Raw genomic sequence first — 25,198 nt, forward strand, 5'->3', positions numbered from 1 at the left:
TCAAAACACTGGTACCTATAATTCCCATAATGCAATTAGGTAGCATCATTTGTTAAACCCTCCCTGGCTGGTAAATGTCTGTCTTTTTTTTTGGTATCATACACTGAATATGTTGGCACACAGGTGCCAACAAGGGTAATGTAGTGAAAGACTGCGCAACCAAACGGGTGTGAACAGTGCATGACTTAAAACAGAATCGGTTTCAAACGTTTTCATCAGGAAGGAAACGCACTCAAGACAGTTGTTAGAGCTCAAGGATACAGGTCAGAAACACTGAACTTAAACATAACTTTGGTTTATTTACAAAAAACTCTGCAGGGCACCTGTAAGGACTTGACGTCCACACTGAGAGACCCAGAGCCATTAAAGGACTTCATGTATGAACTGTTCATGAGGAGTAAATTCATCTTGATTTGTAAAATCAGTGGAGTGTCCCTTTTTAATGTGCCGACCTCTCTGCTTGGGTATGTTCTGTAATACTACCCCACACATCTCTTAACACGTTCATCTCACAGCATGATATGCGCTCCTGAAATGAGTTACCAGAGACCTTTACTCTCAGTTTTTACATTTACCTCGAAACAACCTATGGACCTAGACTTTTCTTTCTCACAATTCGGTTTCTAGCTAACGTGGCTGCGACCCCTCAGCCTTTTCCTTGTCTTTTTCTTTACCTGCGTTGCTGCCCATTAGGGAACATTCCCCTGAGATCGTCGCTCATTTAAAACCGACGCAGCGCTAAACGTGGGCCTTAAGACACGTTGTCTTTTCCTGAAAGCTTTCTGTAATGTGGTGGTGGGAAAGGGAAACACAGAGCTATATCTTAGATGCTGTGTTTTTTTTTCCTTTTGTTCAAAGTGTCAATTTAGGAATTAAAGTACATATTCTAGATAATTTATTGCCAAATAAAATTTAATGGGCTGGGTTTGCTCAAGTTGCGTTTCATGTAGCGACTGCAATGGATGCAATCAATCTCAAGGATATTAAGGGAAATGCATGTGTACTTAGAAGATGATTTTATACTTGAATGTAGTAATTATGAATGGCACCCAAACCTTTGCTTGCTTGTTTTTATTATCAATAAAATGTTATTTTGAACATTAGCTGTGTGCTTTACTGAAATAAACCAACAAATGATGGATATACAATGCATATCTAAGAGCAGCAGTTAACAGGGCTGAACTTTAAGCTTTAAATTCTAAATTGGATTTTTTTGACCACCTGTGGTTGACATTGATATTTGTCTGTTTGCTAAACATCGTGACAGGAGCAACTACAGTTTACAGGGGCCTTGCACATTGTGTTTTAATGTGTGAAAAGTATTAAGACATGAAGTTGCTCCCTTCTGATGATTACCCCCCTTTTTTTAAAATCTTTGCCCGTGTTTGACTTGCATATAAAGTTAGGTCCATAAGTAATTGGGCAGTGACACAATTTTTTGTAGTGTTGCAGTTGTGTCCAGATGTTTAACCGAAGTTTAGACTTTCAGCTTTAATTCAAGGGGTTTAACAAAAACATCACATTAACCGTGTAGGAATTACAGCCTTTTTTATACATAGTCTCCCATTTTCAGAGGCTCAAAAGTAATTGGACAACTAACTGACAATCAGTTCCATGGCCAGGTGTGGCCTGTTCCCTCCATATCTCTTGACATATGAAACAGATGAAAGGTCTCGAGACGATTCCAAGTGTTGAATTTGCATCCCGTAGCTGTCCATGGGAACTCTCAGTATGCGGTCCAAAGAGGTGTTGATGCGAATGAGGGAGGCCGTCATTTCGCTGAAAGAACAAAACAAACCTGTCAGACAGACGGCAGAAACTTTAGGAGTGGCAAAGTCCACAATCAAGAGATGCCTTCATGAATGTAAACACAGAGGGTTTTACCACAAGGTGCAAACCACTGGTAACACTCAGGAACAGAGAGGCCATATTAGACTTTGCCTGAAAACCTCTAAAAAAGCCTGCACAGTTCTTGAACAAGATTCTTTGGACTGATGAAACCAAGATGAACTTGCACCAGAATGATGGGAAGAGAAGAGCATGGAGAAGGAAGTGTTATGGCCTGGGCATGTATGGCTGCCAACTTGTGTTTATTGATGATGTGAATGACAATAGAAGGAGCAGGATGAACTCTGAAGTGTATAGTTCTATACTTTCTGCTCAGATTCGGCCAAATGCCGCAAAACAGATCAAAACGGTGTTTCACAGTACAGATGGGTAATGACCCGAAACATACTGCAATATTTTGATTCTAATACTTTTGTACTTAAACTTTTAGTGCAGGACTTTTACTTGTAACTACTTTTTTACTTAAGTAAAAGATCTGAGTGCTTCTCCGGCCAATGATCATATTTTCTTCTCAGTGTTACAAAAACAGCAGAAAAGATTTATGTTTTCGTACCGGGGAAATCCGGCAGTTTTTCCCATTCCGTGAACGCGGCCTGACTGTCCTCTTGTTGCTTAGCAACGGGTAACGCTGCACTTGACAACAACGTGGGAATCCGCGGCGCAAAGCAAAACAGCTAAATACTACATCCGGTCAAAAACTTGAAAATAAAAGCCCTACTTATGGGAATTTATTTATTCATTAACGTTTTTAATCTAACTTTTTGTGCATAACTGAGGTCCTGTAAGAAGTGTGTAAAGATAAACACTCATCGAGCACTGCATCAGGAACACCTGTACACCTGATTAATCGTGCAATTATCCAATCAGCCAATCATGCGGCAGCAGTGCAGAGAATAACATCCTGCAGCCACAGGTCAGGAGCCTCAGTTGATGTTCACATCAGAATGGGGACAAAATGGGATCTCGGTGACTTTGCCCGCGGCAGGATTGTTGGTGCCAGACGGGCTGGTTTGAGTATTTCTGAAACTGCTGGTTGTCGAGTCAGGATTTGGCATCAACAGCCTGAATCCATGGACCCAGCCTTCCTTGCGTCAACAGTCCAGGCTGGTGGTGGTGTGATGGTTTGGGGAATGTTTTCTTGGCTCACTTTGGCTCCTTAGTACCAGTCAGTCATGGTTTTAATGCCACAGCCAGTCTGAGTATTGTCCCTGACCACGTGCTTCACTTTATGGCCACAGTTCACCATCTTCTAGTGGCTACTTCCAGCAGGATAATGCTCCATGTCACAAAGCAAAAGTCGTCTCAAACTGGTTTCATGAACATGAGTTCAGTGGACTACAGTGGCCTCCCTAGTCTCCAGATCTGGATCCAGTGAAACACCTCTGGGATGTGGTAGAACAGGAGACTGGCAGCCCGACTGTGCAGCGGACAAATCAGCAGAAATGATGTGGTGCAGTCACGTCAACATTGGACCAGAACCTCAGAGGAAACTTTCCAACATCTCGGGGAATCCAGACCACGAAGAACTGGTGCTGTTTTGAGAGCAAAGGGAGGAACCACCCTGTGTTAGTACGGTGTTTCTACTTAAGTGCTGTGAGTGGATGTTGCAGTATGATAGACAATAGTTGTTTCAGTTGGACTATTGCAGTTCTTGCTGCTATGAGGTGATATTTATTGCGAATATTTCACAAGGTTTTACTAAATATGGAAAATAGTTGGCATCATTTTGTTGAGAATAAACCTAATTATTTTTGTTTTATTTTTGCTTTACTTTGGAGGGCAGGTGTCTGTTTCCGGTGAAACTGTCCGGTTTGCAGCCGCTGACCTGCCGTTTTCTCGTGAACATTTTCACATTCTGCCAACAAACTTCCGAGATTAACGGTGCCGGTGGGATGCCGGACACGGCTGCTGACATTAGAGAAATTTATTTTCGGATGTTATCCAGTATATCTTTGTGTCCTCGCAAGCGGAATTTGTTAGCTAAAATATAATTTGATAAGCCAGCTAACGTTAGCTTAACTTTAATTAACGGTCGTCTTCCCGCTCACAAACAAACATGTCGGAGGAGAACATCACCCTGTATGACTTGCTGAACTTATCAATCGGGACACCTCAGCGGGGAGCTGTCAACTTCAGCGCCCTCCACGCCCTGCTCCACGCCGTGCTGAGGCAGCTGGGTATCCGGGAGATGAAGATCCGGTGGAGGGACTCTCCCTCCGGCGACACGCACACCGACGCCCTGGTGGGTGTCACCGGTCCCAGACAGGACCAGCGCACAGAGGGGGAACAGCTCCAGACCGAGGGGGACACGGAGCAGGAGCTTCGGCCCGGCACCGAGCCGCGGGAGCGGCTGGCCGCCTCCCCTGCTCCGGCCCCCTCCTCCGGCATCCCGCCGGACGGACAGTCAAAGCTGCGGTCCCGCATCCAGACCTGCGAGGACGGCGTGTCCGAGGTGAGAGCAACAACTCGTTCAAACGGTTAGTCCCCGGTTCGACTCCCGACCGGCAGGACCGTTTCTCCCCCTTTTTGCTGTTTTGATCAAGGCACCAAAAATGTTTTGCTTTCAGTAAAAGTACAGAAGCCTGATCAGCAGAGGGATTAACAAGGTCTTTCATTCAAAATTGTACTAAAATAAGAAGTATTGTCAGCACATGTACTCAAACGTACAACAGCCCCCCCCCCCAGTGTATTTTGTATTATAGTATATTACACCGTTGGACTATTATTACTGATACATTAACTTGTAAACAGCATTTTTTTTTTTTCTGATTCTGTATTTTTTTTATTTTCGAAACTATCGGCTTATTTAATTTACTATATAAAAATGCATCAAATCTTATTTGTTCCATATTTTTAAAAATTGCAATCTCTAGCTGTCAAACTAACAAAGTACAATATTTGCCTCTGAAATGTAGTGGAGTTCTGTTTCATGTTTGTAAAATCTTTGAGTTGTGGACTGTTTGTCGAAGAAAACGAGACATTTAAAGATGTCCCATTGGACTCTGACAAACTGGGATTTTTTTTTTTTTTTTTTTAAATACTTTTTGACATTTTATAGATTATTAATCGATTTAAGCCAGTAAATTTATTAGCAGATTAACCGATGATGAAAATAATTGTTAGTTGCAGTCCTAAGATAACTACCATTTGTAACTTCTAATAGCCATAAGCAATAATCCAAAGTGTGTTTCAGCCTAAGTCTTAGGATCGTTTTTGTTTTCATAGTTGTTTCATTTATAGTGGTGCAGAGGACAACCAGACTGACAGCTGTAGAAATGAGAAGCTCAAAGATCAGCGGGTTAGTTTCTCATTTCTACACTTGTCAATGAAGTTTTCATCTGCACAATTCAGTATTTTACCAAGGCCTGAGTTGACATTTGGTCATTGATTCAAAGTCTTGATTTTTATGCAATAAATCTACATTAACAGGTAAATTACTTTCACACATAACATAAATAAGCATCACCCTAAAGTTTACCTTCTGATAACACTAGATTAGAGCTGCAACTAAATATTATTTTCATACAGAATATTTTTTGGATTAATCGAGTCATGGTTTGGCCTATAAAACATCAGGAAACGCTGAGAAATGCTCATCACTCTTTCCCAGAGCTCAAATTGCTACCTGTTACTGGCCACTACTTAGCATGTTAGGACATATTGATCCGTATTGATAACACACAGGACAAAGTAGATACTTTTGACATTGCTGTTTCATAGTGTTGATGTTCGGGAAAGTTGCAGTAGTAGCCACACCCCAGGCGGTGATGTGACACCAGGTGCTTTTCCTTTGTCGGCTGATGGAAAACACCTGCCTGACATCACTGATTGGGGTGCCACCAGATGTGCAACATGCTTGAAAGTTTGAACCAAGAGAAAGCAGGTCAGCAGCAGGTTTTTAATCTTTATTTTTTTTTTTTAAATGTTATTTAGTGTTGATTTTGTAATTTGTCCTTATCCTGCTCATCCTGGTTGTCTGGTTAAATGAGGTTTTCTTTGAAGTATAAGACCCAAAGAGTTTTGTATCTGAGCCGGCAGTATACTCTTCTTCTTCCCTTCAGTCTCTGGCGGGCTGCGGTCGATATTTCAGCATAGTATTAAGCCGTTGATGACAGGGCAGAGCACAATAGGGGATGGGCACCACCCTGACATCTCAAATGACCCCTGGGTGTCTCTGTTCAGGTTTCTGTCAAGCCTCTTCCGAAGGGGCTGAAGATGTTAACGTCGGCATTATGCAAACTCTCCGCTTCTATCTTAAAAAGACGAAGCATGTTGAATTTACAGTGACAGACAAGAGTTTGATCAGGGGAATATGGTAAAGGTGAGGTGTTTTTGTGACACCGGCCAGACTTGCCATCAACTTTTCCTATCTCACTCCTGATCTCATCCTCCCTCTCTCCCTCTGCCTGTGTGACGGGGGGGTAATTAGTCCCCTGCAGAGACGGCTGGTTGTCAGGGGATGAATAGCTCTCAGGTGAAAAGCAGGACATCGGGCAGGTGCAGGTGATGCTGCGTCTTTCTGAAGCCCACCTGAATCATTCATGTCCTCTGTGGGCATAGTTGGGGTCAACCGGTGTATCCGCTGACTTAACCATGACGAGGTGACCTGGCGTGCCCTCGTCCACCACTATCTCTCTTCTAAAGGCCCCCGCGTTGTCAGAACACAGTTGTTTAGCCCCTGTCTGCTCCATAATTAGCACGTCATGGGCATCAGGCTGTACGTCAGGGTGCACCCATTAACCTGCCAGACGGATTGTTTTTATTGGAAAGTCTGTTTGGCTGCGGAAACCCCCCGTGGCGCCTGATCTGACTCTGTGAGAAGGTCTGAGTGACGTTGCTTGTTCAAAGTGCCGCAACAATCAGATTCAGTTAACGGCTGATCATTCCTATTGAGGCAACAGCTTAAAGAGTAATGAAGGCTACTACTTTTTCTGTCACTAAATAATTACCTCTGCCCTGGGGTCATTTTCCTGGTTCTGTTTGTTTTGCTGATTCCACCTTCTCTGGTATGAGGATTTGTCGCCTGTCTTTGTCTTACATGACAGTGAAATTAATTGCTTTGGGTTTTGGGTCTTCGGGTTTAAAAAAAAAAAAAGCAATTTTGAAAACAACACCTAAGGCTCACGGAAAACATGACGGGCATATTTCTTTATTTTCTGACATTTAACAAACTATACGGTTAATCAATTAACCAATTAGCAAAGTTGTCTATAGTGAACACACCCTGGAACTTCACCTGAATTCTCTGGTGTTTTTTTAAAAAAAAAAAAAAGACACAAACTACTTTGATTAATCTGCTGATTATTTTATAAATTAATCAGTTAATATTTTGGTCTACAAGATGACAGACAATATTGAAATTGTCTGGTTTTTCTTTGAATCGCTTTTGTCCAACTAAGTCTGAATCCCAAAGTCATTTACCGTCACTTAAGACGAAGAAAAGCAGAAAATCTTCACATTTGAGAAGGTTGAACCATTTCACTGTTTTTGCTTGAAAAATGACTGACACAATTAATCGATTATCAGATAGTTGCAGATTAATTTTCTGTCAGTCGACCTACTGACTAATCAACTACTTGTTTCAGCTCCAGGTGCAATTATTGAAATAAAAATCTATAAAAGGACACTTTGGAGGAAGCTGAAAGAGCTACGTGTGTGTGTGTGTGTGTGTGTGTGTGTGTGTGTGTGTGTGTGTGTGTGTGTGTGTGTAAAGCAGCTGTTCAGATTATAGAGTCATGTTGGAAGAGAGGCTGCTGTTGCCACTTTGCACATTGGCTCTAAATCTGATGATGGGTGATTGTAGTGTTTTTCAATCACTGAAATTCTGTTTTGTCCCAAAGTTCAAGACTTGACAAAGATTTAAAATTTTATACAGTTAATTTAATATCAAATGTCAAACACGTTATCGATGAATTAGGTGATGCCTTACTTTAAGCAGAAGTTGACATGAATGTGTAGTTATGTTTCAAATAAAATAAATAGTCCCAGTCCTTTCAAGCACACACAACAGGCCGTATGTGTCGTTGAGTGTGACTTCACTTATTAACAACTGTTAGTCATTCAGACTCTGCTGCTGAAGACTGGAGCTGTGTGGGGTCGCTATGCATCATTTCATGTCTGGGCACATTTGACGCAAGTTAAACAGTTAAACAGCACCTCACATGCGGCTCAGGAATTTCCTTTGTTTTTCTCTCTCACACGCGGACGCGCGCACACACACACAGTATGCTCTTAATTTACAAAGAACAAATGAAATGTAACCGTTTACTCCGCCAACAAACCCTGACAGCCTCACAGGAAGTTTAAATAACCTGGTTAAAGAACGGATTATCAGCCCGAAATACCACACGTGAAAACAGCGTAACAGCTTGATTTGTCGCATCTCTAACATTTCCATTGTTCTTTTTCATCTTTGTCAACTGATGGTGACAAAGATCGATTCCTGAAATATTTTCTCAAATTTGTGAATGAAAAGCTTTTTTTAAAATATGTATAAATGTGGAAGAAAAAAGTGTTTGGTTTTTTTTTTATTTTTATTAAAGTGTCTGTCTGTTGTCATTATAGGCCATGAGGCTCATACAGGAGCTCCACAACCAGAAAGACAATCTGAAGGATGATATTAAGGAGCTCTGCCACCAGCAGAAGGTGAGACTGTTTTTTAAAAGGATGATTCCTGAGATTAATGACAAAATAATCCTCTAATAAAAATCCTTTTTTGAACTGGTAGCAACTGGAATATAGGAGTAAAAGAAGTCAATTAGTATTCAATTAAATTCAATTTTATTTATTTAGCACCACATCATAAAGGAAGTTATCTCAGGGCACTTATCATGTAGAGCAGGTCTAGACCATAGTCTTTATAGTTATATTTACAGAGACCCACCATTACTCCATGAGCAAGAACATGGTGACATCAGCAAGGTAAAACTCCCTTTTAACAGGTAGAAACCTTAACAGAACTTGGCTCGGGGGGGCTATCTGCCTCAAGGTTAGGTTGGGGGGGCGGGGGGCATAGCACAGTACAGGTACAACATGTTGTATAAAAATAATGAGACTAACAATATAACTAATAATTATAATAAGAGGGTGAATAATACTAATAAAACTAAATACAATGATGATATTCAAAATAATTGATGCAGTGGGTGTTGAGCAGGATAATGGGGCAGTAGGTGGTTTACAGTCACAGATCCAGACTCTGCAGCACCAGGGGCAGAAAGCGACAGGAAGAGAGAGGAGAGAGACGAGGAAGAACAAAACTACTGGAGAGAGAAGAAGCCAAGTTGATAACGAGCATTGATGCGATATCAATGCATACAAATGGAGAGGAAGAGGAGCTCGGTGCATCATGGGAAGTCCCCCAGCAGTCTAGGCCTATAGCAGCATAACTAGGGGATGGTTCCAGCAAAGCCTGAGCCTGATATTACCACCCATCGAACACGCTTACAGAACACAGTAGATCAATGATAGAAATGTAGGGATATCTCCTCACTAATTCTTAACATTTGGTCAAAATCCCAGTCGCTTTCTGACCGACAAACATCATTCGCTGATGATAAATTACAAGACATGATAACTAGAATATCATCTTGCACCTCAATGCTCATAACGATGCAAATGTGTTAAATATGTAATTTCCTTTTTCGCTGTATGTTTCCTTTGACAAAAATGGACATAACTAACCTCACCTGAGTTAAGACACAATGTCTGCCTCACCACACTGTTCCCAAATGACATGCAGATATGGCTGATCATTGCCTTAAGAATAGACAGTAGGCCAAGGGCGTAGGTTTGGGTTCAAAAGTTGGGGAACACAGAAGTAACATCAAATGAAACAAAACAAAAAAACCCAAAACACACACACAATCCCCTGAAAGCATGTGAATTCTATTTCCTGCATTTGACATAATAATGTCAATCTATTGAATAACACATTGTGTATTTAGTTGTCACGATTTCCAAATTAAGCATGACAACCAAATAACAGGATTTTGAAAAGTGAGGTGGACATGGCCCCCAGATCCCCAGTGGACATTACGCCCTTGCTATAGGGTATTCACTCTCTCCTCTTAGACAGTCACCGCAGTGGAGACGTGCTGCCACCGTGTGGACTCCCTGGAGGACACTGTGGTGAGTGTGTGGGAGGAAGAATTGAAGATAGAATACTGTGTGTCAGCTTTACTCTGTTCCGTTCATATTGAAATGATTTGTTGTTACAATGGCCTATTTTCCTACAACGATAACTGATACATTTTCCTCTCTCGTCGCCTCGCCTGTTCTCACTGTGACAGAGATCTCTGAGGGACACATTTCAGAAGTATCCAGACCCAGAGGAGCTGAGTCGGTGCGTGACCTGGGATGTCATGCAGTCAGCTCTGCTCAGTGAGAGCGAGAACCTCCAGAAGGTGAGATCCAGTAATCCGGCCTGCTCATGACTGGCTGCATCATGACTGCTCCGTAGTTGGAGCTGGTGAATTACAGCTCGAGGTTCAGACCTCAGCCCTGCTCCTCTTTGTGTGTAGTTTGAATGTTCGCCCTCTGTTTGTTTGGGTTTCATTCCACAGCCCAAAGACATGCACATCGGGTAACCTGGAAACATTTAAAGGAGGCTCCTTTGTTTTGTTTTTTTTAATTTTCTCTTAAAACCATACTCACATGTACACTGAGAGTATTTGGCTGTTCCTCTTCTAAGTGATGGGGGAGGGGGCAAAATCCACGGTCCAGCATTAATATGCCATTACACTGTGATTTTTGGGCTGCATTGAAATTCCAGAGAAATGAATTAAAATCTTTGGTCAGTCACAAAAAACAGTGATTCTACGTCACACTGTGAGACACATGGGCCTATGCTTCATGGACCTGTTCAGTTATCCATACATAGGTCCAGGTCATGATTATTGATTAATTATATTACTAGGATTTATACTTGGTAAATAACTGTCAACCTTATTGTTTGTTTTCCATCATTCTTCAACCAGTAGGACTGACACAGAGGTATTTAATTATATTCCATTTGGTATTAAAAAGTTCTAAAAAATTTTCAAATTTGATTTGGTGAACACTACAGAAACCACGTTTTATTTCTGTACGCAAGTTCAGATGTGTGAACATTTCTAATAACTTGTTTTTAATCATCTAGTCATTTCAACAGTCTGACAAAAACACTTACACAAATCTATCAAATTATCAGAAACCAGTGGATTGTTCTTTAGCATTTGTCTACTTTTTTTAACAGGAGCTTGTAAATTCAGGGGTAGTTGATCCAGCCACAGCAGTCAAACCCATACACGCACCTTTCAACAGCAACTTCCCTGCCGGTAACACTTCTGATACCAGCATGTCCTCCTCCCCCCACCCTGTCGAGGATACTGTCAGAACAACAGCCCCTAGTTCTCCAGTGATTTCTGGAGAGATTTTGAATCTCCAGGAGGCCACGGGCGCCCGGCCAGCCACAGAGACCTCTTCAGTCCTGTCAGGGACACCTCAACAGACTCATTCCAAAACAGGCCCTGAGGATGCTGGTATGCCCCTGTCTCGAGAGGCCAGCAGCTCAGAGCGCTACCCAGAGACAGTGGAGGCCCTGAGGAATATCGGCAAACTGAAGGAAAAGTTCAGCAAGCTGGAAGCTCGTGTGGTAGCGCTGGAGGAAGGAAAGGTGGACCAGACTCAGCTGGCTCAGCTCAAAGAAGTCGTCACTAACAAGGGTAACTACAGACGGGTGACAAATTAAATCAGGTGTTCTAGTAGATGATTGGCTTCAGGGCTCCAAGCTGACTAAGCCAAATCGTATGCATAAAGTACATAACTATGAAAAGTTTGTTTTTGTGCCCACTCTTCAAACTGCTACTGTACATATTGAAGGAAATGGAGAATTTAACAGATCAAACCTTAACTGAATGAATCTTGTTTTGTTGGAAAACCACCTCCCTGACTTCTACTAATGTTTTGATGCTATATTGTACATCTAGGTTCTCAAGATGTGTCTAATAACCTGATGGATCAACTGAACCAGCAGAGAGCTTTAATAGATAGTCTTATGAGTGACCGGGAAAAGGTGGGTAAGAGAAACAAAACAGAAGCAGCAAAATACTCTCCAGAGGGTTTTTCCTGCTTTCTTCCACTCACACCTCAACATCCTCACCAAGACAAACTCCCCCGTATCACATACCGTCTTCTCTGGTTCTGATGATATAATGTGTCCGTCCAAAGCTGGACAATTTGGAGGACATGTTTATGAACCTAAGGAGCCAAGAAAAAGAGGCCACCTCAGAAGCAGCTTCAGGGAGTGTGGACTCAGACAGCCAAGCCACTCATGAGCTCAGACAGCAAATATCCTACCTCAGGTAAACACAGGTGGCAACCAACAGTGAGAGGCATCAATCGCTAGAATGTACAGGAGTTTTCCTAATACATCTATAAACATAAGCAGGCTTTGTACAACAAAGTTTAGATGAACACTGTTGTGGTTGTTCCCAGTCGCTGGTGTCTAGGTTTTAGATGTCTGTAATGTGGCAGAAGTTTGGAGCCTTAGAATTATTATTATCTAGGAAGCAGAGTTTGTACTCTTCTCTTACTACTACACTCTCCACACCTGCTCTCTGTATATCCACAATCACTTCTTGTTAAATTTCCTATTAGGCCTCGTTGAAACCTTTTTGTGAGTGTTATGATCAGTTTAGACGTTGGTCTGTGTTATCACTCATGTCCAGGAGGTCTGTGCAAAAGCAGGAGGAGGGCATGAAGCAGCTGAAGGCTAAACAGGCTTTATCTGAGGAGAGAACGACAGATCGACGCCTCCAAGATCAGGTCAGACAGGAAGACATGTTACTGAGGGACAGTCAGAGAGCCAACTACATTTAGGACACACGGGGTCATGAATACAAAGGCCCAGCAATTACCATACAGCAGTTTTAGTTAAACATGCAGTAACTCCTTGGACTCTGGGATCTCCTGATGCCCATTTTTTTACTATTTGCTCACTATCAAATAATCAAGAAAATAATCTGGAGATTGATTGATAGTGGAAATAATCATTAGTTGCAGCCCCACATGAAACAACAGTCAGAGAGAAAAAATCTGCAACACTCAATGGCTGCAGGTGGCTCAAGTTTTGAAGGTCTTTCTTTGCTTGAGCTAGACGACGTCCGTGTGTCTTCATCTACAGGTATAAACAGATATATGAGGTTATAACAGATCAAAGTATTTCCATTTTTTTTTTTCCCTTTTTTTAATAAGACTCCAGTATCAGCCCAACATACAGCACATCAATCTAATCTCAGCTCTGTTCCCTGTGACCTCAGCTGGACAACCTGCGAGGCGTCTTGGAGGACATGATGCTGTCCTTGACCTCTCAGCTGTCCGGCAGCCTCCAGGACGAGGCTGGGCAGGATGAGAGCGACAGCCAGGCCCTCGGTCAGCATACAGAGAGATCAGCTTTCACCACCAGTGCAGTAAACATTGGGAGGAAGCTCAGCCGCCTGTTCCAGCACTATGAGCAACTGCAGGACACAGTGAACAATCTTCTCCAACAGCAGACAGGAGGCAGAGCAGGGATGCTGAAGGACAGAGAGGCAAGCCAAATCCGTACACACAGACACTTGGGTTAACTAGTGGTTAAAAATGTGTTGATTCAGCGCTGATTCCCCCAGTGTGCTGTCAAGAACTAGATCTGTAAGTTCAGTTTTTTTTTTTGAAAAGGTTGAACATCTCAGTTTGTTCAGGAAGAGATAAAACGATCCAGAATTTCACAACAAAGACAAGAGAAACTTCCGAACAAACATCTAAATTTGAAAAACTGCAACAGAACAATATTTTTCTTTTTTGCTGTATAACTCTGTATGTGGGGGAGTGTGCGGTTTTTTTTTTTGTTTGTTTTTTTTTAAATTTAGCTTTGTATGCATATACTGTCGTTCTGGTAGGGGGTAGGTCCCGTGTGCAGATTTGATGTACATTTACCTAATGTTTTTATTTACTGATGCAACACTTTATTCACCTTCAGCAAACTGATGGCCAGGTTTGACTATGGTGATGACTTTGTGTGTGTGTTTCTCAGAACGTGGAGCTGGTGAACGATGTGCAGAAGGCGATTCTGCAGCTTCAAGCAGAGTGTGAAAAACTGCATGAAACAACCAGGTTTCTGCACGAGGACAACAGACAGAAACAGAGCCACATAGAGGTGGATAAACAAACAACTCTCAGCATGTTTCATGTTGCTCCTTTTCTTTCTATTTTCTTTACTATATATTGTTCTATTTGTGATTTACAATTACAGCCAGATGATGTAACTTTTCAAAATCTAATGTCCAAGTGATTGGCTTGACAGTGTAATACTTATAATACTTAATATATACTTAATATAATAGATAATCAATCATTATTGTTATTACTTTAAACAAGGTGTTTGGTTTAATATTAAAAATATGTACAAACTCTAATTATTGCATTGTTCTTCCATCTGCTCATTACAGCACATCAGTAATTCCCAATCTTTTGGCTTTTGATCCGATAAAACGAAGCAATGTCTACTTGTCTAAGTCCTAAATGAGGACAATTAGCAAGTATTTTACCCAAAAAAAAAGACTAGAGGAAAGTCTGAGAAATGAGCTTAACTTTGTGCACCAGAAAACCGTTTTTCCTGCTTTCCTCTCTTGTTAATTATTGCTTAATATTACTGTTTATTCAGGAGCTGTACAAGACGACAGAGGAGCTGGAGGAGAAGAAGGCTGACAAGCACATGGTTGAGAGTGAAATCGTAAGTGGGTTCATTTTAGCTCTCTGAAGGGTAGATACTGTAGCTACCACTCAAACAGGTCTGTACACATGTGTGCAGAAGTTCATATTAGCTGCGGAGGCAAAAACTAATTTGTTAAGAGGGGAGATGATCATGTTATGGGTAATTGCAATAAGCATCTTAATATTAGCTGCTAGTATCTTACGTTCGTTTTAATATCACCTATCCAGGAAAACGGTGGCTCAGGGGTCCGCCCACTGCGGTTTCATTTAACCACTGTGATTTATACCATTTTAAACAGCAGTTTCTGGTGGTATACACCCTATTATAGTGAAAACTTGTTCTAATTCTGCTTAACTGGAGGCAGCAACAGCCCCTACCCATCCAAACTAGATGACAGAAGTAATAATGCATTTAGGATTAGAGAATATAACATTTTCATTAAAAGAAAGGGATGGTAAATTCTATAAAATATGATTACCTTTATAGATCACTTTAATCATTTACTACTACTTCTTTTCAATCTTTGAGACAGAACACTTGCTTCATTACATACTTTTTAAAAACATTTTTACTTTATTTCATTTTCCTTTTCCTTTTGTTATGGGTTCAAACCTTTCTTGGATTGTGTATAATTGCATTGTTCTGTGTGTTCTACTTCTTCAAAATGCAGAATTACTATATGTTTTAAATAAAAAGAAGCCAATGAGCAAATATTCAGACTATGAATTATCAGTGCACAGACAAAAGCGGCTATAAAATGCCGATCTTCTTTGTCTCTTGCATCACATTTGTTGTACTTTTTTCAATCCTTGCCTGTGTCTTTATATTCTACTAATCTTAAACTTCTTGTTGTCTCTCCACACCCAAAGAAAGCAGATAAATCTGCTTTGGACAGCAAAGTGAGCCGTCTGCAGTTTGACTCTGCGACAGAGCAGCTCAACACCATGTTCCACGAGCTGCTGAACAAAGTGACGGACCAGGAGCAGGACTGGCACAAAGTCATCGACAAACTCTCCACTGAGATGGAGTGTAAGGTAGAGAGAGATCATCTGTTCAAACACAACGGCTGTGGTGGTATCAGCGTTTCATGAATGTAACTTCCACTATCAGCATTTATGGATGGATTGATTTTCTAGCTATAACTTCCCAGTGATAGAGGCGAGTGTTTGACCAGTATGGCTTTTGAAAGGTTGATCTGTGATGATGACCTACATGGTTATTGACACTTGATCTCAACACAGCTGAACAGGATTGAGTTAGACTCTGTGAAGAGGCAGCTGGAAGATTGCTGGAAGAATATTCATGACAAGCTGCAGGCTCAGGGAGCTCCAGAACACGAGGATGCTGCTGGTATTAGAAAGTAAGTGTTAAAATTATACTCATTAATCAGCAGCAACATTTGGGGCGTGAACATGTGATCAAAGAGTTCTGAAGTGTTTCCTCATTTTATTTAAGTAGCTCTTGGATAGAAGTAGAAGTAAATTGAAAAGCCAAAGTAGTTTTACAGGCGCAGTGGAAACACAGGCCTGTACAACTCATGGAGCACTTCATTAGGAAAACACCTGTACACCCGCTTATTCGTGCAATTATCCAACCAGCCAATCACGCGGCTTCAGCACAATGCATACCATCCTGCAGCTACAGGTCAGGAGCTTCAGTTAACGTTCACATCAAACATCAGAATGAGGAGAGAGAATATTCTGAGACTGCTGATCTCCTGGGATTTTCAAACACAACAGTCTCTGGAGCTTTTACTCACGATGGAGCCAAAAACCGAAAACATCCAGCGAGCAGCAGTTCAGTGGACGGAAACACCTCGTTGATGAGAGGTCAGGGGTCAGAGGTGAACGTCCAGACCGGTTGGAGCTGACAGAAAGGCCACGGTAACTCAGACAACCACTCTCTACAACTGTGGTGAGCAGAGAAGCTTCTCAGAACGAGCCACACGTCCAACCTTGAGGTGGATGGACTACAACAGCACAGGACCACGTCTGGTTCCTGTCAGCCAGGAACAGGAATCCGAGGCTGCCGTGGGCACAGGCTCCCCAGAACTGGATGGGTGAAGACTGGAAAGATGTGACCTGGTCTGATGAATCTGGATTCCTGCTGAGGCAGCAGATGGTTGGGTCAGAATTTGGCGTCAGCAGCATGAATCCATGGACCCAACCTTCCTTGTGTCAACAGTCCAGGATGGTAGAGGTGGTGTGATGGTTTGGGGAATGTGTTCTTGACCCACTTGGGCTCCTTAATACCAGTCAGTCATGGTTTTAATGCCACGGCCGGTCTGAGTATTGTCCCTGACCATGTGCTTCACTTTATGGCCACAGTTCACCATCTTCTAACGGCTACTTCCTGCAGGATAATGCTCCATGTCACAAAGCAGGAGTCGTCTCAAACTGGTTTCATGAACATGACAGTGAGTTCAGTGGACTTCAGTGGCCTCCCCAGTCATCAGATCTGGATCCATCAGGACGCCTTTGGGATGTGGTAGAACAGGAGACTGGCAGCTTGAATGTGCAGCGGACAAATCAGCAGAAATGATGTGATGCAGTCACGTCAACATGGACCAGAACCTCAGAGGAAAGTTTCCAACATCTTATTTAAATTGTGATTAGCACGTCATCTCTGTGAGATGCGAATCTGTTCTTATCAAACGGACTAAATCTGTGGAATTAAAATTGTTTAAGTTCACTGTGTACTTGTTTTATTTAAATTAAGTAGATTATATTAATAATTTGTTTATTCATCTGGTATATTAGACAGAATTACATTATTCCAGAAACATGCACTGTTAAAAAAGCCTGGCACAGAGTCATACACTGGCCTCTCTTTATGTGGGGGCAGTATGAGATGTTACAAGCTCATAATTATTGGGATGATCGTAAGTATTTAGATTGTCACAATTTTACTGTAGATAAAGTTTGGTAATGTAATATGTGAGCGTCTTTCTTGCTTACTCTGATGTGACTTTTTTTTATTTGCTTAAATTGTATCGCACTGTGGCATTTTCAAGATCAGTTGTCAGTCCTGCTTTAGTCACCTCACACCTTCACATGGGTGTTTCACACTATGAAAATCAAGAACTATCTAGTGATGTTTCTTTTGTGTTCTGTTCCAGACAACTCGTGGACAGATTTCACTGCCTCTCCTGTGACCGACCTGTTGTCAAGCACACCCCCGGACCGTGAGTCTATTCTAATAGCAGCGGCTATCTATTTCCCAGATTATCAGAATTTGTCTGTATGTATCCAGAGCAAAAGATATTTTCTTAAGGACAGGGAATTTCATTTCCTGTATTTTTTTTCTCAGATTACAAAACCAAACAACTTTATACCCTAAAACATCACTGAGCTTCTGTCTAAACTCCCCTGCCCTTGTGTTTGGGTGTTTGTTTTTGGGGAATAAAAGGCATTTGGTGACGCTGCCCTCCACTCCTGGATTCCCCTCACACAAGTCCATCAGGCCGTTCACTGTTTACGCTCTGGAGCAGTTTCGACAGCACTACAGAAGGTGAGATGAGCAGAGTTACCTGCATCTACCTTCCCTCACTTTGTCAACTGTGTCCTCTGTTCACCAGCAGGTGGCATGAGAGTCTTAAAAGCTTAGTTTTCTTGGTTCGCTTTTGTTTTTCAAAAAACTTTATCAAAACAGGCATTGGAAGTATACAACAAGTAAGAAAAAACATCTAGTCTATACAACTTGTGTATATAAATTCTATGGATGAGGTAACGCTATACTCTAGGTGAACCTTCAGTCTAGAAATACTGTGCATAGTCTCAGCCTTCAAAAACACCCAGAGCTAGTTAGTTAGTAACTGTTAGTTTTCTCAGCATCTGCCGCATCGTAAGCCGGTCTTGCCGTCTCAGCCTAAAACCAGGGACCAACCGCTTCAATTTTGAGGTCGATAACTTTGGCAGGAGAAGGGAACATCTTCAGAAGAGCCACGCCTTGATGTGCAGGCAGGTAGAGTGCATGCAGAGACGACTGAAACATTGTGATGGGGCCTGCAGCCAGGACACCACGAGAGACAACCTGAACCAGAGCCAGCTGAGAGTCCAGCAGTGAGTCAGGGCCAGGACAGGGGAGAGGAAAGGAGGAGAGGTTAAAGGATAGATTCACATTTTAATAACAGAAACCCAAATAGACTAATTTGGGAGGAGCAGTGCTGTGTTAACAGTACTGTGAGCACCAATCACAGATTTAGAGCAGATGAAAATCCATTGTATTTAACCAGGCTTTACAGCTGGGGTCTCAATGCAGGAGCCCAATGTGTCATTTTCTGTAGCAGATCATGTCCAATCTCCTAATCTTTATAAAATTAGGAAAAATCATATCAATGTCAAGCTGATTTAAAAAAAAAAAAAAAAACCAAACGCTGTTAACGAGGCCTGGGATCTCCACGACCCCACACAGAACATGAGGGTTAAGACAGCTAGAAATAAATGTGAACCATCCTTTAATTTAGGAGAGCTTACTCTGTTTAGATGTTTATATTTGGGACAAGATTTCACTTTAATGATGATGGAGTATTCTACTTCAGCAAATGAGGAAATGAAAAAGGTCACATAAAAGGAAGTAGTGAATTTGGGTTTATCACAAAAACATGAGAAATGACAACACAAGTATTTAATAGAAATAAATAAAACCTAATATTAAAATGACAGCAGTAATAGTTGGAGGTTGCATGTAAGCTTATTGATATGTTGGAGTGCAAAACAAAAAATCTTCTCCCTCATACTGATCCAGCACAAATCTGAAACCCTCAAACTTCAAGATCAACGGTTCCAGATTTCAAAAAGGGAAGCTGCAGACACACTTTCTCTCTGTTCCCATGCTCGATGTTTCTCTCTGGCTGAGCAGTGAGCGCATCGCTGAGCTGACGGACTACAGCCACCTGGCCGTGTCCCGGAGCTGTGGGGGGAGTCACACAGTCACCTCGGCCAGCCAACGACGCACCGGCCTGCAGTACATGAAGCACCACAACCAGCCTGAGGTGGACGCCGGGATTCAGGTGTGACAAATAAGAGTGGAGCCATCTTTTATACCGATGTAAAGTTACAGTTATATCAACAGCATGGATCATATTGATGGTCTTTATTCAAAGATAAGATCTTCAATGACAGAAAAATAAAAAATTTCGGGCCATTTATAATCTATTGATAAAGCCTTTAGTCTTCCTGCACAGGTGTCTGTTGCAGTTTTTGGGACCTGTTTTTTAAAGTCACCATCTGGAGGTCATACAGGATACCTACTCAGCCCTGAAAACCTGGAATTCTTTAAGCCTTCCAGTCCTGGAAAAGCCATGGAAAAATGGCAAGATCTATCCAAAAAGTTCTGGAAAATAACAAGTCGCCCTGAACACATTATTTATGTGCAACAAAATGATCAGACAAGCCATCAACGAATGTATTTTTCTTTGATGCTCCTATAACAACTTGCAGCTGAAGTTACAGCTGTTTTTAAACAGGACGTAAAATTTGGAATTCTAGAGGCCTCACAGTTTATTCTTTCGAGGTTCAAAGGATGACAGCATAGATACAGGACATCCAGCATAAAATATAACAGATCGAGTTCGTGGCCACGGACATTATGCTATTGTTCAGTTCTGTTTAACTTGTGCAGTTAGTGTTTTTAAGTTTGTCTTTTCCAAAATAATCTTTCACTAGTTGTCAGCTTTTCTTGCTAAAATGTTTTATGTCCACACCTGAATATGTGAAAGGTGCCTCAGAAGAAAGCACAACTTGAATAAAAATGACAAGACCCTTCCACACTGTCTCACTTATTGCAGGATTATTTATCAATTTACGGCGTTTCAGTCTGCGTGACGTTCATCAGATGCTGTAGTTTCATACATATACATCAGATGCTGCCGTAATTGTCAAATCAGAACCACAGAAACTAGTTCAACTGGTGAATGAAACACATTTGAACAAACACAGGCTGCCATCCAGGTTAGGAGGTGAAGAAAACATCGTACAAAAGATATTAGAAATGTATTAGAAGATAACAAAAGTAAAGGCAAATCTGCCAATTCATCATAAATCTTAGTGTTTTTTGTAGAGGTGTACAGATAGTTAAACGTTTAACGTATGAAACGTCTGATCATTTTACTGAGTACAATGCCTGGTTATAGATTAAGCTGGTCAACGGTTAATGAAATGGTAAAAGTTAGCTCCACCTCCACCAGACACATTAAACTGCTGCTTACACATTTACGTATCAGTAATAACAGTAAAACAGTAAAAATCTAAGTATGAAGATATATAAGAGAACCCTGACAGGGGCTGCTGCTGCTGCTGCTGCTGCTGCCTTATGTTTACTTTTACTTTTGGAGACTTTAACTACATGAATGTGATAATTCCTCTGTGCCTTGGTTCAAATAAGATTCTGAATTCAGGACTTTTACTTGTAATGAGATTTTTAAAGTGTATTTTCACATTTAATAAGTTAAGGATCTGAATACTACTTTTGTTTTTTGTTTTGTTTTTTTTTAACCAAATGAGTCAATTCATCCCACAGTGAAGTGCAGTAATATTAAATAAAAATATTTCTCTGTTTTCAAAGAGTAGACTGTATCTATCAGATATCACCAGCTGTCCACTAACTATTTACTGCTCCCACTGTGTGTGTGTGTGTGTGTGTGTGTGTGTGTGTGTGTGTGTTTTGACTGGCCAGTCGGAGGAGGTTGATATCGTCGGACTGGACGGGCATATTTACAGAGGTCGCCTGAATCCCCCAGCCACCAGAAGTACAGAAACAAAACTACCTACAATCTCTACCAAAGACGGTAAATTAATTGTCTTCAAATGTCTCCTGTGTTCCTGAATTATTCATTAATTTATTTTCAACACCATAGATGTGACTGAACTCATCGGACTGTAATGCTCTATTAGGAATGGAAATATATAACTTTGTTTAAACAGTAAAGGCCCTTAGTGAGATTAAATCTCTTTTGCAGTAGTTTCTTGGCCAAGAAAATAGCATCATGTAAAACAGAGGTTATGAAAAATATGACCCAGGCTGACAATGAATTAGAAAAAATATGAAGAGAATAATCAAGGTTCACAATGAACACTCGATCAAAAGGATTAAATAGGACTGATAAAATAACAGCCATAAATGTAGCATAACAAGTAATATAAAACAGATAAGCAGCAGATTAAAATTCTTACAATAGATGAATGAATCCTGAAACAGATAATACCAATGGTCAAAATATTTCCTAAACTGCAAATAATTCCAATAAATATTTTTGAAACACAGACAGCTAAGTCGGCAAGCTAGAAGAGCCTGCAAGGAAAATGTTTCTATGTTTATGTAAACTCGTAGCGTTATAGAAAGCGATGGCAGCACAGCAGAGAGAGCAGAGATTGTGGAGATTCTACAGTCAGTGCAAATACTATTTCCAAGTCTTCTTTTTATACATGTTGCTCACAAGTAGCTATAAGGAGCAGTGGTGTTTCTAGTTTTATTAAAATCATATGTCCGCTCCCAGCAGCTTTAGTCCAAATATGTCGGCACAGAAGCTCTTTCACCTTTGAACCCAACTAAAAACAAAAGGCTGGAAGGTGTATGTGAAGCATGAAGAGGTGATGTCATACCTGCTGAGGCCCTCAGTTGCTGTTGAACATGATTTATGACAACAAATGTCATCCGGTGTATTTTGGCTGAGAGTTGCAAATGTCAGGGTAAGATTCAGTTGTTGGGGTTGGTGCCGGTTGTTGTTGTTGTTAACCTTTCGAACTGTCACCGTGCTCCCATCGCTGCAGGCATGTGCAAGATAAAAGACAAAGCCAAATGCTCCCCATCACACAAACCTGCTGCTTCTCCGGAGGTGGGACACAACACTCCGGTTCATCACCCCCACAGTGCCAAGAGTGCCCAGTGCAGCCGCTCGGGTGAGTCTCGTAGCACAGGTGTAACAGTCGACCCAGTTCTCTTCCGTGCCTTCCTGGGTTTCCTCTCTCAGTCTAAAGGCCTCGTGTAATGCTCAGTTCTAGTGTTGTGGCTGGAACATCTGATGCCTGTCTGAACAAGTCCGATCCGTTGGTGCATTTTCAGAACAAAAGACAAAGACGTCACACTGGCGGCGTGAGTCCGTCGAAATTAAAACCCATCGCACAGCTTTTCTCCGGTGCACAATGCTTTATTCACCAACAGTTTCAGATATCTTTTCTCATCAGGGTGGTGTCTGAGCATCTTTCCGGTTTCCTTATATACAATGTAGATCTGTCATGTGATCGATATATTAACATTCAACTCAATTTGTACCAAAAAAAAACGTTGCAATTAAGTTTTTATTCAAAAATACTATTTACAAAATATCATTGCCCTTAGAATATAAACATATCTATGACCCTAAATACAGGGTATGATATTAAAATCAACTTTTCATGATATTCTCTCACACACATTCTTGTATCTGTTGTAATATCACACTCTGTTTATGGTCATAGATATTTTGTTTATTTTTTATCAACTGATGTGCTGTAAAAAATCGTCTGTCTGTCTCTCTCTCTGTCTCTGCAAAACTAATAATTCCTGTGTGTGTGTGTGTGTGTGTGTGTGTGTGTGTGTGTGTGTGTGTGTGTGTGTGTGTGTGTGTCCACCACCTCATAGCTCAGAAATGTCTCATTCCCTCTGCCAACCAAACAGAATGTACTCCGGTTATGGTCATTTTGTGGCATGAAACCAATATATCTGTTCCTTTACATCAGTAAAAGAAAACGTCACCCCCGTTCCTCCTCTGTATGTCCAGCCTCCAGCTGCTCGGGTCGGGACTGGCCGGTGTCGGCTCTGGGCTGCACGTCTCAGAGCTCCATCGCTCCGGCTTCGGCTGCAGCAGAGAGGACCACAGAGGCTCAGGACAACCAGCAGGCCCACCTGTAGGAGGCGACGGAGAGCTCTGTACTGTTTCTGATGTGTAATTAACTTCTGCAGGGAGGTCACCTGCTGGAGGTAACGGTTACATTTTATTAATTTAATGCTTATTGTTCAACTGTTTTTGCACCTGTCAAAGTCCAGTGCTGTGAAATTTTTTCTTTTTTATATTTTTAATTTTGAGTTCTGTGACCAGCCACTTTGAATATTATTGTTGTTATTATGAATAATAACAACAACAATATTAATTAATAAACTTAAGTGAAAATTTTATCACTACCTGTTGCACTTGAGGATTTTTTTTCTCAACAGTGTTGAGACAGCAAACATAAAACCACTTTCTACTAAAACATACATTTTTCTTATTGGTAACGAATCCCACAAAAAGATCCAAACCGCTAATATACTAGTCTGTCTCAATACCAGGGTATCTGCAGGTTCTGAAAAGTCTTAAAGCATTCATTTCACTTTCCTCAAAAAATGCCTTCAAAGGTTTTAAAAAGTCTTAAATTTAATTTAAATAGGTCTTAAATATTCTTTCTAGCCTGCTGTAGGCATTCATGTTAATAGCAAACTGTTTTTTTGAGTAGTGTTTGGACAATAATGGAGATGTAGGGTACAGAGGAATAAGATGTATCGGGTTTTGGATACACACACACACACACACACACACACACACACACACAGTACTGGTTGGTAGGATACAGTCAGTGTTGGTTTGGGTCTGCACATGGGATTATGACAGTAAGAAAAACATAGAACATCAACAGATGGATGTCACAGCATCAATATCATAACAATATATTATGCATTTTGCAAACATTTAATATGTAGTTTATACCACACTATGATATAGCTTTAAGCAGATATAAGGTCATTTAATATTAGAACTTCCTGTGAAGACATTTTATATTATTCCAGCTGTTTTACAATGTTGTCGTTCTTTATCTGTTTATCCTGCAGCCTCCGCTGACGTGTGTCCAAAGGAGGAGTTAGAGTTGGTAACAAAGACATGAATAAACACTTAGATCTGATCGCAGCCACATTATAGTGTATTATAAACCATTTATTAAGTGTTTATATATGATTATAAATGCTAAATAGGGGACTTAACTTGCTGCCAAAAGTACAATACTTAGTGGAGCATAAAGTTTAAAAAAATAAATAAATAAATAAAAATACCCAAGTATAGAACAAGTCAACAAGTCACTCAAACTGTGCTCCAGTACAGTACTTGAGGTACTTTTGAATTCTATTCTGTTTGTTCTAAATTTAAAATCTGATCTGTAAAAGCATAAAAATGTCGCAATTTACTGCTACAACTGCAGAACTGGACAGAAGACACTACTAGCTGCTCCTGTCAATACCAAAGACTGCGTAGACGGTACAGGTACCCAGAGTTGTACAACTTCCCCATGTGTTGTTCCCCCCAACTGTCAGCATTGTGTGGCAGGAGGCCAACAGACCTGGATGTTGCATCATGAGAGGAAACGCATCACTACTACCAGCAGAAGTGTACATCCTGTTCACAGAAACATCCGGCCGAGAGCAGGAAGGACACGTTAGTGAGTAAAGATGAAAGCAGGCGTTGTCACTGAGAAGGAGGCGGGGAACTTGGTCTGATGTGGAGTCGCGAGTCGCTCCGAATGGTTTCCTGTCATTGGAGAATTTGGCTACTGACTTTTTAAGTCTGTGTTTCTCGACTTCATTATTCTAATATTTGATTTTGAAGATGTT

General features: G+C 41.2%; 1 protein-coding gene across 8 annotated transcripts; it reads left to right on the plus strand.

The window, feature by feature from the left end:
• Positions 1-2,769: 2,769 nt before the first annotated feature.
• LOC120788300 (glutamine-rich protein 2) lies at positions 2,770-24,552 on the plus strand. Of its 8 annotated transcripts, none has more exons than XR_005707216.1 (18): positions 2,770-4,300; positions 8,413-8,493; positions 9,922-9,978; positions 10,140-10,253; positions 11,084-11,552; positions 11,817-11,902; positions 13,149-13,418; positions 13,901-14,023; positions 14,531-14,599; positions 15,451-15,615; positions 15,823-15,941; positions 17,700-17,765; positions 17,891-18,091; positions 19,442-19,592; positions 21,257-21,368; positions 22,351-22,479; positions 23,340-23,539; positions 24,425-24,552. XR_005707216.1 is itself a non-coding variant. In XM_040123983.1 (18 exons), the coding sequence occupies exons 2-18, from the start codon at positions 3,905-3,907 to the stop codon at positions 23,468-23,470; spliced, it is 2,739 nt and encodes a 912-aa protein (XP_039979917.1). In that variant the 5' UTR covers positions 2,770-3,441; positions 3,627-3,904; the 3' UTR covers positions 23,471-23,655. The 8 variants fall into 8 exon arrangements, 7 of the variants coding, with proteins under 7 accessions (XP_039979917.1, XP_039979918.1, XP_039979919.1 ...); XM_040123983.1 differs by lacking the exon at positions 24,425-24,552 and having other exon boundaries at positions 2,770-3,441; positions 3,627-4,300; positions 23,340-23,655; XM_040123984.1 differs by lacking the exon at positions 24,425-24,552 and having other exon boundaries at positions 2,770-3,441; positions 3,632-4,300; positions 23,340-23,655.
• The last annotated feature ends 646 nt before the right edge of the window (positions 24,553-25,198 follow it).

Source organism: Xiphias gladius, chromosome 3, assembly GCF_016859285.1.
Source record: "Xiphias gladius isolate SHS-SW01 ecotype Sanya breed wild chromosome 3, ASM1685928v1, whole genome shotgun sequence".
Lineage (NCBI taxonomy): Eukaryota > Metazoa > Chordata > Actinopteri > Istiophoriformes > Xiphiidae > Xiphias > Xiphias gladius.